The sequence below is a fragment of the Pundamilia nyererei genome, unplaced genomic scaffold, assembly GCF_000239375.1.
Source record: "Pundamilia nyererei isolate P.nyererei 1_Seehausen unplaced genomic scaffold, PunNye1.0 scaffold00250, whole genome shotgun sequence".
In the NCBI taxonomy this organism is placed as follows: domain Eukaryota; kingdom Metazoa; phylum Chordata; class Actinopteri; order Cichliformes; family Cichlidae; genus Pundamilia; species Pundamilia nyererei.
Genome location: NW_005187651.1, coordinates 159,090 through 177,300, shown reverse-complemented (window position 1 = coordinate 177,300; position 18,211 = coordinate 159,090). Strand labels below are relative to the sequence as shown.

The following is an 18,211-nucleotide window of genomic DNA, read 5'->3' as shown; positions in this document are numbered from 1 at the left end:
ATCGTTTTGGTTCCTGCATTTTCATAAATGTTTGTAATTTTTATCACTTAGAATTTTAACAGTACAAGGATAGAAGGGAGGAAGCACTGATTACTGTTCAGCTGCTCATTAATCTAAATATCTAATTAGCCAGACATCGTCAAGACGAGATGTTGAAGTTCAAACCGATGAAGAAAAGTGTCTTTGCGTGTCATGGTTGTGGGTGCCAGGTGGACTGGTCTGAGTATTTCACAATCACCTCTAAAGTTTACAGAGAATGGTTAGACAAACAGAAATGATCCAGTTAGCAACAGTTCACTGGACCAAAATGCTTTGTTGATCCAAGAGGTCAGAGGAGAATGATGCGACTGCTTTGAGCTGATAGGAAGACAAGAGTAAGTTAAATAATCACTTGTTACAACCAAGATATCCAGAAGAGCATCTCTGAAAACACAACAGGCCAAACCTGGAAGCGGACAGACTACGGCAGCAGAAGATCACACGTGTCAACAACAGAAAACTGAAAAATCGTTGCCTGGTCTGATGAGTCCCGATTTCTGTTGTACCATTCAGATTCGTAGGGTCAGAACTTGGCATAAACAGCATGAAAGCATGGACCCATGTTGCTTTGTGTCAGCGGTTCAGGTCAGTGGTGCTGTGGGGGGTATTTTCCTGGCACACTTCAGACCTCTGAGCACCAACCGATCATCCTTAAACACCACAGCCCACCCGAGTATTGCTCCTGACAACTTTTAATGGCTGCTTTCAGTAGGATAAGGTGCAATGTCGCTCAAATCATCTCAAACTGGTTTCTTGAATGTGACAATGAGTTCACTGTACTCAAATGGCCTCCAGATGCCAGTCAATCCAGTAGAGCACCTTTGGGACATGGTGAAACGGGAGATTCACATCACGTGCTGCCCTTAAATCTGAAGCAACTGTGTGACAGTGTGTCATGTCAATAGGGAGCAAAATCTCTGAGGAATGTAGAATCTGTGCCAGGCAGAAGGCAGGGAAAGGGAAACCTGTTAGGGTTACGTGCACCTAATAAATTGGCAAGTGAGTGTATGAGCTTTAGTTCATCTCAAACGTGATAATCAGGCTCTTTGTCGGGAAAAGGTGCACACTTTCACACCGCTCTGGTGAGCTACAACTAGGGAAAATATTTAAGAACAGCACAGTTCTCGCTCATTCCTGCAGCTCTCTCTGCGCAGCAGCTGTATCCCCACAGAGCCTGAGCACCGAGCGCTAAGTGCCAGACCTACTGTTGCTTCTACCGTTCTCTCTCAGCGATGCATCAACATTTAACCTGTGCGTTGTGTCAGATGATGTCCGAATAATGACATTAGACAACCCTTTCATTGCGGTTCTTTGTTCAAGGTAATTACAGGTTGCGTGTATTTTTTCCCCACAGCAGCAGTAATAATCATGCTTCAGTTCACCTCACTGTTGAAAACACTGTTACTTTGTCATAAGATTTAGGGGTTAGCAGTTAGATAAAATAATCTGCTGGAGCTCGAGCTCAGAGTGAGGCATACTTACTCAACACCATTCAGCACAACCCAGGCAGAGCGTGCGCTTTGTGTGAGAGCAATTGTGTTGCTTCTGACTCTCTGAGTGATCACAGAACAGCTGCAGTGTTTAACTTATGAATATGAAACTGCAGTGATAAAATACCCTCTACTCAATTCAATCGTTCAGGATGCCAGAAATGTAAAGCGTCATAGAAACCTACAGCTACAACACCGGCTCCACAAGCCATAGTTCACATTAGAAAATATTTTCGTGGCTCTTCAGAATGGCTGGAAGAATCTGATAAAAATAGCAATGAGAAAATTAAATCTTCATTATTTTTTAAGCATACAAATAACATTTATTGAACGTAATCTGGTTAAAATGTTGCAACAGAATCGCTTGACGAGATAATCCAAATCCAGCATTGATGCTCCAGGCCACACTGCTCCGGAGGAAAGTGAATCTTGGAGGTGGACAACGCTGACAGCCACATATGCAATATTTATTAGAAGAGAAATACCCAGCAAGTGAAATGACGAATGCAACCCAATCATAACTGACAGCTATTCGTGTTTATGTTTGGTCGCTATGAGATCATGCTGTGAGCCCCAATCCAAAAAACACATGCTGTATGTCCTCATGACAAAGCCACCAGCACGTATGCCGTTTCACACAAAGACGTCACAGAAGATTAGCCTCAGGCATGCAGACCCACGAATAATGGCGTCATAAATAATACAGCGTGCAAAGCTCCACCAGCAGGAGGAGAGAAGAAGCTCTTCTTCGAACCCGCTGCACAGACGTCCAAAACAGAAAGAAGACGCTGTCACAGTGAACACAGTCGTTTCTGCTGTGATTAAATCAGATTTGAACTTGATAACTGTGAAGTCCTGCCCTTGCTTTTATTCATGAGTGGACAGTCCACACACACACACACACACAGACACACACACAGACACAGACAGCTTATGTAACATCATGGTGTCTGGTCCTGTCTGCAGATAACGCCATTGTCTGCGCTCCCCCTTCAATTCGATCTTTTGCTCCATGGTTTTCTGTTTCTCAGCCTTTTGTCTGGTTTCCTAAACTCACTCAACCATCATCAATTTTAGCGAGTACACATCACATTTTTACAATCCGTCATTTATACCGTTGCCATCGCTGTGGGCTAATGGTAATAAAAGCTCAACAGGACAAACACACACAAACACACACCACAGGAACAAAGGACCAACAATTGTGTCTTGCGACAGCTGAAACACGAGCTGGACCTCGCTCTTTGAGAGCGAGCCACCGACCTCTCTATTACCTTGCAACGAGAAGCCTAAGATTTGTTTATCTAACGCAAAGCCGATTAGAGGCAGAAAAGGCCTGGGAAAAGATGCTAATCTGAATGGAAGTCAGTTTACATAGGTGTTATCAACATACATGCTTATGTTTCATGGCTTGTAGTTTGGGAATAACAACTCATCTCACATTAAAGGGTTCTGATGATGTTCTGTGCTCTCAGCAAACAGTGACTTCATCTGTTTATTACTGAGGGATTAGGCCACTACAATGTACCTAATTGTTACACTACAACATTTTACTGCTGCCTAGAAACCTCCAGTTTAGTCCTGTTAGTTTGAATGTTAGTTATCACAAAACAAAGTCTTTCAACTCTAAACCTCTGCATCCTTTGCTTCCCTGTAATGTCAATGTAACCTGATCTTTTACCTGTTAACACAAAAACCTTTAGCAAGCTATCTGTAAATTTCTCCAGAGCAGCAACACGTCATAGACAAGTGTTCAGAAGCCAAAGACAAAGAAATGCGAATCAGAGCACACTTTCTATCAGCCTTTATGTAGCAAGCCATGACTCAGGCAACAACTGACTGCTTGTTGTGGCCAATCCAAGAATTCATTTTTTGCACTGTTTTTGCACATACAATCCATGAATGAGCCCAACAATTTTCCATCTGTTTAGTTTTGAAAATCCAATTGATGGTATTTAGTGTCTGGATTGTAAGCAGGATTTTAAAAGTCATGGCACCAGATCTTTTTGTGCAGTAGCAAGAATGAAAAAAAAAAATCACAGCTGTGTTTATCGCTGAAAGTGATCAGAATTGCGATATAGCAATTTCCTATTGAAAATATCACCGAGGTCTCAGTGGTAACTGCTGCCCTAAAACTCACACTGACATGTTGCAAATATGGGAGGGAGGATTCATATTGTGCTGACCTAATAAGACCTCCATGCTTTTTTCAAATTTCCTCCAGAATAAACATCCCCACATCTACATAAGAGATACTCAGTTGAGTTCTGAAATACAATGAAAGCTCCTTTTTTTATGAGCAAACCAGAGTGACATTTAAAAAGCTGACTTTCTTTCACTTTCATCTAATCAAAACAGTCAGCAGGAGAGTAAATAACAGCCTTACAGCATCAAGTCAATAAACAGTGATGATATTGAAGCTGTTCTAAAATTTTTCACAGTGATTCTACTCAGTTTTATGCAGCAGAAATTAAACTCAACAACACTGCATCCATTTCAGTCATAGTCATGCAGCAAACTGGTGGCAGTATTTATTTTAACAACATATAGCTTGTATTGATATAAAGACCCCAATACTTAAGTTCCAGAAGTGAAAAACCATATTCATATTCTCCATAGGGATGCTGATTAACAGCTTGTACCGCTGACTTACCTAGTGATAGTGACCTAGTGATAGTTTTTTTCTAAAAAGAATATAAAACGAATAAAAATAAAATATAAAAATATTAATATTAATATAAAAATATGAAAAGAAAAAAAGAATTTCATTCATGATGTTGCAGAAAATAACTACTCTACCCACAACCCTACCTTGAAGCAGTGACGTCTCTGACTGGTGGAGGTTACGGTTGCCATAGAAATGTGTCAAGATTAAGGATGAAACTTCAGAAATCTTAAAAGTGAAGACAGTCAGGAACCAAGCACTGTACCATAACTAGGCCATACAGACCTTTCCTGCATTGGCCCTGGGGGTATGTAAGACTCCTCCCACATGCATGGGTTAACTGGTGAGCCTAAATTGGCAGTAGGTGTGAGTGTAAGTGTGAATAATAGTCTCTCTCTCTCTCTATGTCGGCTACATTGGCGACCCGTCCAGGGTTTACTCACCGACAGCCGGTATAGCGTTCAGCCCAACTACGATCCTGAATCAATGAAGCTGAAGAAAATGGAGGGGTGGATGGATATTGTACAATACTGGAATAATGGAATAATGAAAAGGAGTAAATCTGGGAAGGCTGGAAGTCATGCAATGCAGACTCTGGGAATTGTATGGCATTGTTGCATCAGTAGCTCCTTTGTTGTTAAAAGTATCTATGTACACTATCTTGTACCTTTACCTTTAAAAAAGGAATTGTCTGAAATGTCAATAGAAAAAATGAAAGGGCAATTCACTTCATGAATTCATGGGAGACCTTCCAAAAGTGGGTGGGCACTTTTGTGCTCTACAGCACCAGTGTACTCTTCATATTAACACAGCATGAAAGAAGCTAACACCAACCAGCAGCAGTTCAGGTGCTTTTAATGTCAGGCTTGTTAGTTTGTGGTTTAAGTGCAAATTTCATTTCATAACTTTTCTTAACTTAATTGGATAATCCAAATTGTCACTAGGTGTGAATGTGCGAATGAATGTGAGTGCGAATGGTTGTCTGTCCCTGTGTGTTGGTCCTGCGACAGACTGGCGACCTGTCCAGGGTGTACCCCGCCTCTCGCCCTATGACAGCTGGGATAGGCTCCAGCGCCCCCCTCGACCCTGAAAAGGATAAGCGGAAGCGAATGGATGGATGGATGGAACTTTTCTTAACTTATTTAAAGCTGAGTGAAAAGCTGATGACTTTCCCTGCTGGCTTCACTCTATCTCTCTCTTATTTTGGGTTCAACTCTTGCAGGTAAACTTTCATTGCATTTACAAAAATTAAACAGATTGTGCTCAAACTGAATATTTTGTTCACATCACCTATCTATTGTGTGTTTGTGTCTGTGAGAGAGTGTGTGAGAGAGAGGGTGTGCATGTGCACTGAAGAAGAGAAAGTGCAGAAAAGACAGTAAAGTCACACTGAGCTAAGATTAGATTTTTTTACTACCCATTTTACTATCTTACTGTACACACATCTACTTTATCTAGCTGTATGCATTTATGTGGCACACTTTCTATACACAGGTAGGAAATCTATGTTAAAAAAAGGAAGTTGTAAATGAGTGAGGGTGAAAGTAAACAGATGACAGGCTTGCTAGCCGGCTCTGTTCTGCATTACTTTGATGTTTAAAAAAACAGAGCAGTTGTATGTCAGCTTTGTCAGAATAAAGTGGAATATATCCAAGCAACCAAAGCTACATATAACCATATTTTGTATCACGATGTGGACAGTAGCATGGAAGAAAGTCAGGCTACTGCTGTTAACACTGCTAAAATTAGCCAAACTAATCTGACGTAGTGTGTGTTTGCAGCACCACGCAGAGCGCAAACACACATTTCAAAGTGCCACACATTTCAACAACATTTGATTAAGGAGGAATGTGATTACAAATTTCATACAGCTCCTATAATAACAACAAAATATTTGTTAGGCCAATATTTAACTCAATCCTCTTAAAGCGAGCTCAGTGTAAACGTTATTGTCAGAATGAACAACTAGCAAATAATTTGCTTTAATAATTAATTAAATTAATAATAATTAATAATTAAAATTATTAATAATTAATAATATGCCTGAACATCCCCAGAAACATTACAGTGTCCTCACAAACTAATTCAAATCAGTTTCAAAATATTATCTGTCTGTAATGTAACACTTCAACATTCTGTCCCAAACAAATAGCTTTCATATAACAATAATTAATAAGACAAAAACTGACACTGAAACTAATGAAAGCTAAACCAAACACAACAACAATAACAGTAAACTCATGCCAGAGTTTAACTGAAACTAGAATTGAAAATTTAAAAAAAAAATACTGAAAATATTTCATTAGAAAGCTCACATCTATGATAACTCTGGTACTCAGTACTGGCACCCAAAGGTGCTATGACCAGGAGACTTCAATCCGCCATAGAAAACAAATGTTTCTTTAGCAGTAATTACAAAAAGTCCTGGTCATTGAAACACGTTGTAGGAATGCTTTTTAGCACACAAACTGTGCATCCTGAAGACAACAGCAACAAATCCATTACTATGAAACAATGTCAAATTTCACAGAACCCGTGTGACAGCTTCAAAGTTCTTCTTTTGTCATTTAGAGTCTGAAAAGCAAAGACTATTTCTACTATTTGTATTACATAAAACACAGAAGCAGAAAATCTGTAATAGTTTGGCATCTTTACAGTTAAGCAATTACCAAAATAGTTGTAGAATTAACTGATCAAGTCTGCTTTTGAGTCGTACTATGTACCTTTGATATTTGTGAATGAGAGATAAGTGGGCTGTAAAGAAATAATGAGGCAAGAAAAATGGTTTTTAATGAGCCACCAGCTGAATGCTGCAGTCTGTAGCTGGCATGTTTATGTTGCTTTTGAAGCTGCTTAGAAATCCCGTTCTTCTGTAATGGTTGTTTAACAATCTGTACCAACTTTCATACCCTATTTAACGTGCTCAGCTAAACCCCCACCCCATCCCAGAAACAAAGCAGCGCGCCTGTTACAGATGGTATTTCAATACCCAAAGACACTTCAGCCCTCAAAGCCATTTTATAACAGTAACACTGTAGTCACTGAAGCAGTGTGATGTCTGGGAATTACACCCGCAAAATTTGGTATCACATGTGCCTGTGCTCAGCCAACCAAGTCAGACGAGACGGTTTGAGGTCTCGTCTGGACTGGAGGCAGAACAAAATGGATTGTGTGTGGGCAGACAGGCTGCTGGCCGCGCTGTGATGAGCCGAGATGTCCTCGCCATCACACACACACACGCACACACACTGAAGCCAGAACTCACCACATTCAGTTTCCGAGGAGCTCGAAATTTCAGCTTCCACCACTGTCTCCTCCATTCCTTCCTCTTCCTCCTCTTCTTCCTCGTCTTCGTCCTGCTCCTCATCCTCATCCTCCAACTTCAGTTCGGTCTCGGCCTGGCTGTCCTCCCTATCCTGCTCTTCCTGCTGATTCTCCACCACCTGCACCTCCTCTGTCTGGGAGTTGTGAGCAGGTCCTGCCCCCAGCTCCCCTCCCTGGCTCAGGGAGTAGTTGTGCTCCTCACTGCAGTGCTCCAGAGCCAGTCCTACTGCAGCTGCTGCTGCTTCCTCTTCCTCTTGGGCCACCTGATACACCTCCACCGTCCGCTCCCTTGACACCCCCTCATCCTGTCCACCTTCAGTCACTCTTCCTGAAACGCACAGCTCTGTTGTCCGGGCAACAGAGATACACCCTTCCTCCTCCTCTTCCTCCTTCCCTGAAGCAGTTTTCTGGACTTCCGGGGTGCCAGGAGGGACTGCGTGTCTGTTCCTCCTCCTCTCCTCCTCCTCATCCTCTTCCTCCTGCTCTTCCCGACTCCTCCCCCAGCAGCCCATCAGCACAGCCTCCTCGGAGCAGGGCAGCAGCTCCCCTCCGACCCCGAGGCCCAGTTTGGTGTAACGAGCCATCTCATCCAGCGCGGACACATCCCAGCGCTCTGGGTGCAGGTCTTCACCAAAGCCTCCGTCGTCCACCAGGTCGCTTAGCAACTCAAAGGGCCGTTTCCTTGGCAATGCTGGGGAGCCCAGCATAAGGAGCACACTCTAAAAGGGGGACAGAGATAAATGACAATTAAACATATGATCTGTGACAAAAAAATAAACAAACTTTTAAATCATTCAGTATTTTAAAGATTATTTTGGTGTAAAATGACAGCATTTACTAGCATTTTAAATTGTGAATCTACTTGTGCTACTAAAACAGGTCAGACTGAGTTGTGTGGGGGGAAAAAAAACCTTAATCAAAATTACCCACCCTCCCCCAGTGCCGTAATCCTGTCAGGATTATTTCACACCTGGCCCACATACACTGACTGTTGATAACTGAGATGCCACGTGAAGAATTTGGTCTTGTTTTCATGTGAGGCATGATGTTTAAACATTGCTGAATAAATAAATAAACTGTATTTGCGATGTATATATATACAAAAAGATTGAGAGTGGTAGAGGATTAATGGCTTTTCAAGCAGAAACCAAAAACAGAATACAAACAACAGTCTCGTGTCCCAATTACATTTCCCACTCTGCCATAGCCTGACCACCTGACCTTCTGCCACTGCGGTTACTGCTGCTGAGCTCTCATTATATTCCTAATAGAGGCATGATAGGACATTAAAGAGAAGAGACATGCAGCAGCTTAATGCATCAATGCACACACAGACAGAGGAGGAGGATTATGTGACAGCACTGAAGCGGAAGGATGACTTCATCGCTGTATGTAACCTAATAATATAGGCTTTATCATAAAAGCACAGTTTACCTGGGCATCTGTTTAATGATAAGTCTTTCCAGACTTCTTCCCGTGCTCTTATAAAAGCACGTGTTTAAATACAGCTGAGAAATAGCTCTAATGTGCGGTGTAGTGAAAGCTGTAATGGTTAAAGATCAAGTGGATTGGAAATGGTTCACGATCCAATCATCAGAGATGCATGCAAAAAAAAATCTACATTACAAATAAAAAACAGGTCATATTTTGTTGTCCTTAAAGACAAACACATTTTTTCCCAGAGATTAAGAATTGATTATTGGCAGGTTGGCAAATTTATAACTGAGCATTATAATCAGCTGCTGCTCCTGCAAGTCTTTCACTTTATAGACAAAAAGGCTGGTGATCACAGTGCTTATTCTGTTCTGCAGCCTCAGTGAGCTGAGCATCGCTACACATGAACCAGGTTTCCTCCTCCTGTAGTATCACCAGGTGCAGATGCTGGATCTGGATCTGACATCAGGGTGAAATCCTCTCTGGGGAAGCAGCTGAACTGTGACTGTACTGACAGCCAGCAAGCTAGCCAATAAGATATACTTTCAAAGTAAGAGCACGGTATTGTCCACTAATAGATCAATCACTAATGACATCATTTAAATTGCTACAATGACTCACCAACTCAAATTAGGCAGCTATTAATATATCTGTGTGTACTATACAGTGTCTACCCGAGGTCACACTATAAGCTGCGTGAGCTTTGGCTCTGTCCATGTTGTGCTGTCTTACCTGGTCGTACTCTGTCCTGCCTCCCTGTGGCGACATGGCCAGAGGGTAGGGGCTCATCAGACCCCTGTGCCCCCCATAGGCCTCGCCAAATGCAGGCTCCATCCCATTCATACCCGGCTGGAAAGGAGGTAAAACACACAGACACAGAGTAAATCCAACACCGAAGCAAGGAGTAGGATAATTCAGAGGTGATGGGTGAGAGCCACTGTAGCTTTCCTACTTTACCTGAGGCATGCCCAAGGCAGGAGGTTGTCAGGTCACAGTCCCAACGTGAGTGTGAGTGAGTTTAGCAGCGAAAAACTCAACTGAGTTCTGGTCTGAGCATTGAGATGTCACCAGCAGAGACAAAAGAGGGAAAGAAGAGTTCATCACAAAGATAGAAGTGAAGGTAGAGAAAAGGAGACAAAGAGAAATGGAAGAAAGTACTTACCTAAGATTGAGAGGTGAGTAGGCCAAGTGGGTGAGCTCTTTTCACATGTCGCAGCTCTGCAGCTCTCGATTTCTCAGCCTGAAGGAGAAAACAATAAAAAAGGGAGTAAATCAATGTGACAATGAAATCTTGGGATGCAATACATAATATGAACACAAAAATGTTACAGTGTTACATAAGCCTTATATTGTTTTGTTGGCTTCGTGCAGTACAAGTTGTCTGTTTGCTGCTACTGATTTCAGTTTGTTTGATCGGCACAAAAGGAGGAGACGACAGCGGTACAGATGATACAATGCAGGTTTTAAATGTGTCTTTTTAATAACAGATCCACAGTGCCGCTCTTAGATGAATGGGCTTCTTTGACAGAAAACATTTCACAATGGCAATCTGTGAAATTCACTTTCGTTTGTTTATTGTGGTGTTTTTTTTTTATATATTTTGTATTTGTAAAGCAAAACATTAATGAGTTCAGAGCTCTTTATTTGTCTGTTCTACAGCGGCAGCTATTGTTACTTACATTAGTTGGTTAGCTTTCTATTAATACATCCATTCATTCAACATGAAAAAAAAACATGCTGGTGCTGCAAAAATGTAGGACATATCACTTCCTGAGAAACCTCTGCTAACAACGAGTGTTTAAAACAGCAAATGCAAAAGCTTTCATGCACCAGATAAAGGTTGAATTCTGTTGTGTGACAAAGCATTCATGTGATTCACTGGCATTTGTTATTTATACTGTTATGTGCATTAAAGGAGAACTTTGATGTTCATTTGTTAAACATTACATGACCAGTGTGGGATGAGGATCAATGAGCTGGAAGAGTTTGGATAGATCATCTAAAGATTAGCACTAGTTAAGTTTGAACTGTCAATAAAACACAGCTTCCATGCTTTGTATGCTATGGAATCAAAAGGCTAAAGTATGCAGGGCAGGAGGAAGTCAATATCCTCAAGGCTAAATATTAGCTCTTGTCCAGCTAAGTGAAAAATGTGCAAAGCAAGCTAGTTAAGCTTAGCTGACAAGTTGAATTGAGCTGTGTTAGCTTGTATCATGACTGCCAAGGTCATGAGCAAACAAACACAAAAAGAAAGAAGTCAGTCCATCTCTGTCTGCTCTCTTCACTGCCCAACTGATTCACTCCTTCTTTTATTAATATAAATCTTTAAAAATAAGTTTTTGTTTTATTTTTACATTTTAAAAACATCACAAGTAACCTTACTTAAAACCCTAAATAATGTTTCAGCATTATATTATTGAAGTGGTCACATACTTTGACAAACTGCCATTTTTTCAAGTCAGATCAGGTGAAAAGTACAAAGTTGATATGCATCCAGTTCTTCCAGTTTCAGTACCTTACAGATACCATGGCCAGCTATCTGCACACACTGCATGTAGACTGGCTATCACAAAAGAAAGTCGACATGAAACAATAATAAATGCATTGATGACAAAACGCTCTGCAACTTTGAGTGCAATAAAAGCTTCCCAAGAGGAAGAGACAGAGAGCCTGACAGGGATAGCATCATAATCAGAGCTTTCAGTCATGCCAACTAACTTGAGAACAACCGCTCCAAACATACAGTACTGTGCAAAAGTCTTGAGCCACCCCTTATTTTTTTACATTTAGCTAGAAAAAAGGGAAATTAGCAGTGCAAACACATGGAAATGCAGTAGATAAGGCAAAAACTGGAGTTTGTACAATTCTAACTAGCTTAAAGTTAATACTTGGTATGACCATGTTTATTTTTCAACACAGCCTGAAATCTTAGGCAAGGTTTCTTGTCATTCCTTTAAGTAGTCTTCAGAATTTCTCGGAGCAGAATAGTTTCCCAGCTTCCAGTAGGCAGGCTTTGCTTCCTGCCTATTGTTACGTCTCTGTCACCATGATCCCACATTCTTTCAATAACGCCTGGCTCTGAGGAGGCCAATCCAAAACTGTTGTATTCCAATGTGTTTTTTTCTATCCAGGTATTCTTTCACTGAATGGGCAGCCTATTTTCCATTGCCAATAAGATACTTTCCAGATTTCAAGGTGGCTCAAAATCTGTTTGTGTTTTCTTGTATTTATAATTCCACCAATTATGACAAGATCCCCAACGCCACTGGTTGATATGCAAGTCCCAAAACACGACAGAGCCTCCAATGTGTTTTACAGGTGGCTGCAGAGACTTACTGTTGTACCTCTCTCCTAACCACTTCTGTACATATTGATAGTGATCTGAACCAAAAATTTAAAGTTTGAAATTCACTTTATAAGACCTGTTGCCACTGATTTTCAGTCGAGTTCTTGGGTAATTTGGCATGCTTCAGTGTTTTCTCTCTGTCAAGACAACCTCCCTTCCACTGAGACTTCTGATGAGGTTTTGGTAAACATCGATGGTTTATCAGAAAGACCAGATGCATCTCTCCTGTGTCAGGTCTTTGCTGGATTTTCTTGTATTTCTTAAGGACATGACTTTCAGTTTATCTGCTGCAGATAGTTTTTACACCTGCCAGATCTTTTGTCTGGCACCAAACTGTCTGTTATGTGTAAACAGAACATTGGTTTATCTCTTGAGTCAGATGCCTTTTTATGTTTGAATGATTCACACAGGTACAAGAACTGAAAATTAGTATAAGAAAAAACAAACAAACCTGTAGCTCAAGACCTCTTTAAAAAATAAAGTGTGGCTTCTTGCAAGAAAAATATAAAGAAATGAGGGGTGAGTCAAGACTTTTAGACAGTAATGCACAAGCAAAATTATTACCGATGCTAATGCGAAATACTACAAAGTTCTAACCCTCTGCTGATAATTTCATTCACACTATGTTACATCTCCTGCTAACAACTGGCCCACCGACACTGACGGATGGTGTGTTAAACACAGAATTAAACAACTGACCTCACAGATCTGCACGTTGTCACTGATAAAAGGCGTAGCTTTTTGAGTAAAGACTGGACCGATATCTGAATACAGTATCGCAGGAATTATAAAGTCAAAAGTCAGCATTGACCTATTTGTAGCCCCATGAAGCATGTGTCGTGTACTTGTCTGTATGAAGGGGCTTAGAATAGAAAGGGAAGAGAGGCAAGAGGTGCAGGACAGGCGGGTGGAAAATTCACAGATTTCAACCAATTCCACATTGAACAGGAAGAAATGGTGCATTTGTCGGTGACCATTTTCAGCCACGAACAGATGCACAGATTGCACGCCAGATTAAAAAAAAGCTACAAAAAACCCTCTGCAGTGTGTTAATAATATTGAAGCTACATGTCACAGTGCAACACTGTGACTCACTGATGTGTTTTAATTGTTTATGAGCAACAGTGGTGCAGACGAACACACACAGTAAATCGCTTTTCATCGGACTATCTTACTGGTCCACTGAAGAACTGCTTCTTTAGCTCCGCCTCATACGGGTAAACTTGAGCATTGACGTTGCTTTCAGCTGCTCCATTCATTAATGTTTGTGTAACCAAAACTCTGATTCTCCCTTAAAGGAGAAGGGAGGAGGCCACACTGCAGGCGCCGAATACACCCGGCTCTTTTCAGATGGCAACATGATGAAATACCGAGCAACATAACACCCACACACACACACACACACGCCGCAGGAACAATGCAGACCTACTGTTCAGTACCTGTGGAAAAGTCGAAGAAAGCAGCTCACACAGACCCTGGTTCAGTGTTTGAGAACAATGCCATAATACGTTCTCTGTGGATTGACCTCAGGCACACAAGAATGAGGAAATGAGGATTGGCTGGGCGGTTATGACACTGCCTTGGCACGCCAAATGGAAAACTGGTATTTGGCACATGAGACAAGCCAGCTACCAACATACTGTGTACACAAACACTTATCAGACACAAACAGGCCTCTGAAGCTGATAACCAACGGGTGGAATAAATATAATAATCCAGGCTTCATACAAATGAAGAAAAGATACACATTATTTATCATAAAGTTTACAGCACAAAGAGCGGGACCGTTTGAAACGCGAAGCTCTGGGAGTTTGCACTAAGGGTTAAAGCTATGTAGATTATTATGGAAGCAGTTCACTTGTACCAACAATAAAGTTGTTTGAGTGCCAGCTTTGAATATTTCTGTACTTACCAGAGCAAAAAAAAGCTTTTGAATACGATAAATCAAAATGGCATTTAGTAGGCTACCAAGCCACTTTCCCCTCTGTTGCCGGATGCGACATTGGTGCTGATATATCCTGCAAACAGGAGCGAAGCGCACATGCAAATGTGCCCATGGTGTACTATTTACCATTTCTTTTAATCTTGTTTATATGAACACAGCGCTCCTCTAGCTATTTGCTGCCTCTACAGGGGAAATTTGCACAATGAAACAGATACACCAAACAGACTTGTATTTATATTTGTTCATACCATGGCTGATATAGGTGGCTTCATGCAATAACAGCTGAGAAATCCTTTTGTGCACATTGGTTAAATATAGGGCACAGTCCAAAGGGCTCTTTGCTCATAAACACACTCACAGAGTTCACAGCAAGGCAGCGGGGAAACAAAAAAGTCAACAGTAACCAATAACCATAGGCTTTACATTCAGCCAACGATGCATTTAGCGCTTTGTAAACAAGACTCCGCAAGCAAAGTGGATGCCTGCACAACTGTGGCTTATGTAACAACACTGGACGCACACTGACAAAGTAAATATATATGCTAACACTCACAATGCGGTAAGAAAATGGTTCATGTAGTGCAGGTGGTGCATGACGAAATTTACTTTTCCTTGTTATGGAGGCCCCCCACCAGCCATCCCCCGCCACAGAGGACCTTTCGATGCCTTCAGAACTTACAGTAATTGCAGCCATTTCTAACCCCATGTACACTTAGAGCTGACTTTTCTATTAGTCTATTACAAATGCACTGGAGCAATTATCCGGTGAACACTGTGTGGGCACAGAAAAATGCAAAATAAAACTGAACCCATATCCTTGCAACAGCTTGTTATGTAACACAGGGCAGAGTATTCAAAAGAATCTGTGTCACGCCATAATGTACCCTTCCAAAACAAACCTACAGTACATTCAAAAGCTGCAAACAGTTGCACTATTATTGATTCATCTGGCATTTGTTTTCTCAATTGTTGTGTGTGAAAATAATCATAAAAAAGGCACGTAACTTATTTACAATTTCCTACATTCCAAACTGACACATTGTTTCACCCAAGCTACAATAAAGAATGCAGATCCAGTCTATTTACTGTCATTCAAATGACGTGCTGGAAAAAGGACGTACTTCTTGCTTCAAACTAAAAAAGAAAAAGAAAACAACATTAAAATTCAAAATGAGTTCTTGGTTATTTTCAGCTGATGAACTAGGTGACCAATCCATGAATTGTTTCAGCCCCACTGTATTCCAACACGGGCAGTTTTAAAAACGGTTTGCCTGTGGTGGGGTTTTTATTTGGGTAAAGAGCATCGCCATGACACCAGAGTTACAGCTCCCCTGTTTGCAAGAATGAAAGTAAGTGTGGGGGGTGAGCTTCACTATCAGAGGGTTAATGAGGCTCTGGACAGAAATCTGAGGGCTTTCCAATTTACTCTCTCAGAAATCGTCCTTTCAATGCCATTGTCGAACGAAACTGGCTGCTGTGAAAGCGAGACTGCAGCAGAGGGAGCTCAATGAACAGTAGTGTTTTATGTTTTTCGTAATGTCCAAACTGAAATAAAATGACACTTGTGTCTTAGTTTTTCTCAGAAAGCATGCTAGCATCTCGCAAATGCATGTTAGAGGAGTCTGCCCTGACGATGCCTGTTTCCAAAAGATAACTAAAACAGATCAGGAGCATAGCTCAACCACAACTGATGCTTTCATATGCCTATAAGAAGCAGCAGCTTATGGTGGTTGAAAGTGAATGCTACCAGGTGGCCACTGCTAATTTCTCTCCTGCAGATGGTTGACCCCCTCTGAGCCTGTTCTTCTGGAGGTCTCTTCCTGTTAAAAGGGAGCTCTTCCTTCCCAATGTCACCAAACGCTGTTCACATCTGGTTGTTGGTCCTTATTCTCTAGCATTATATGGTCTTTAGCTTACTATGTCAAGAGACTTAAGGTGACAGTTGTGGTGAATTGATACTATATAAATAAAAATGCAACTGAAATGAATGGCTTCATGCCTGGAATCAAAACAGCAGATGTTACTGTAAAGTGGCTCTTGGAGCTTTGAGGTCCCAAATACTTACAGAAAGGTGTTTTAAAAGAGAAACCTGGAAAACAGAGAGAGGAAAAAACTAAACTAAGATTACCAAAATAAAAAATAAAAAAAAAAGTCAAAATTTCAGTTTTTTGCCTTCTGCCTTCTGTAGAGCTCCAGTAGTTGTGAACTATCTCACCACATGAAACTCAAAGTCCAGAGAGTGAGAGTTCTTGAGTATTCAGAAGTTCATTAATGAAACACTGCAATGGAACAACTAGACATAACTGCTTAAACTGGCCCCTAACCTAACTGAAAGTATAACAGGAAGGACTACATGTCCATGGTGTGGCAGCTGTCCTCATGACAGTCTGCAAGCAAGGATATAAGTATAGCACCTGCCTAAGGAGTGCCAGCTATTTCTCTTATGATTATTATTATTTTTGAAGTTTCAAACAGTCATGTGATAATTTATGGTATTTTTTTCCCATATACTACCACACTTTCTCCATAAAAACTTGTTTTGCACTTTCAGAATTAACGTAGTATAGTGCTAGCTGGGTATAACGCACAAATGTGGGAGTGGAAGCAAGTCATTCTGACACTGGACCACGAGGCAAAATTAAAGCAGTCTGACCAGACACTGAACCTTTTGCAGCTGGAGGCCTCTTCAGAAATAATCAGGAAAAAAAAAACTCCAGGCTGATGGCAAATTGCACGAATGAATGGAGGTTACGCACGAGGGAGAGAGACTGAAAGTGAGAAAAAAGTAAATTCAGAAGGAGCCCAGTGAGAGGCTGTGATAGCAGAGAGTGTGGCCGAAAACAGCGAGGAGGAGGCGGGAGAGCGGGGAGGAGAGACGATCTGGCTGTCAGTCTGTCTGGGAAGCCAATTTGCCAAATTAAAGCTCCAAAAATCTAGGCGGCGGACAAAGGTCGGTCTGCCTGGGAAAAATCTTTCGCATCTCCAGCAATAAAATTAAAACATGTTAATAACTGCAAAGAAAAAAAATACAAGAACAAACACCCAAAACGACCTAGATGCGCCCCCGCCTCTCCGTGTCCTTGGAGCTCCGTTTCCCGTAACGATGGAGAGCAAAAGTGGCCCCCTTCTGCCGCCCCTCGCCTGTCTTCCCCGTCCATCCAGTGCGCGTCCGCAATATTCCCGAATAAATCTTTTAATCACTGACCCGGTCGGTGGAATCGAACTGACGGGGCACAACGGTGCTGTGTCCCCGCACAGCTGGATACAACAACAGCAGCAGCACATAAAGAGCCAGAGCACGAAGGGAAGGTGCCATGGTGGCAGCCAGCAGCGTGTCCCGCATGGCACAGCGAGCTGGAGAGCCGCGCTCCCACATCCAGCCTTTCTCTTTCACACCTCACATTCACATTTTATGCATTTTTAGTTTACTTTTTTAAAACTGCAATATAACGCAGAAATAAATATTCCTACCTAAATCAGCCACCACGCTTCGCGGAGTATCCAGCCGAGACAACAGGGATCCTTTCAGCGCACAGACAATAAAAATGGGGCGCAGCTGGCAGTGCCACCGGATGTCCAATATTAATTGTTAATACGGCCGATTTGAGAGCCTGTGGACGGGCTCCGGCGCTTTAACGGCCCCAGCTGCGGTCAGGTGGCCACTCTCTGTCCACACCGACTCGGACTTTCGTTACATTAAAGTTGAATAAATCTCAGAACAACTTTGGCTTCTGTAGGTCCACCTGCAGGTGCTGCTGCCGATTGATGGTGGCTGTTACAGGCCGAGGCAAGTTATGCCCGTCATTAAATGTAGGCTTTGTCGGCGAGCAACTGTAAAGTTTGAGCCATTACAAAGAATAAACACCGGGAGCAAAAGCTGCCTGGCCGCGCATATAGGAAACATAAACAAAACGGTATAAATGCGTTATGTAGCGTGAAATGGGGTAGTAAAAGTGTAATTTGGTACA

At 41.7% G+C, this 18,211-nt stretch overlaps 1 protein-coding gene across 4 annotated transcripts in view; it reads right to left on the bottom strand.

Annotated features, from left to right (window-relative positions):
• LOC102201385 (CREB3 regulatory factor-like) overlaps nt 1–18,211 on the bottom strand; it is a 30,274-nt gene that overhangs the window by 10,861 nt on the left and 1,202 nt on the right. For 2 of the 4 annotated variants that reach the window (XM_005749579.1, XM_005749581.1), the window contains 4 exons: nt 10,115–10,192; nt 9,910–10,001; nt 9,685–9,801; nt 7,460–8,237 (listed from right to left, as the gene is read on the bottom strand). In XM_005749579.1, the coding sequence (XP_005749636.1) occupies nt 7,460–8,237; nt 9,685–9,801; nt 9,910–9,918 (904 nt within the window). In that variant the 5' untranslated portion in view covers nt 9,919–10,001; nt 10,115–10,192. Of the gene's footprint in view, nt 1–7,459; nt 8,238–9,684; nt 9,802–9,909; nt 10,002–10,114; nt 10,193–13,737; nt 13,799–17,714; nt 17,818–18,211 lie in introns of those variants that run through there. The other 2 variants (XM_005749580.1, XM_005749582.1) reach the window with 2 other exon arrangements.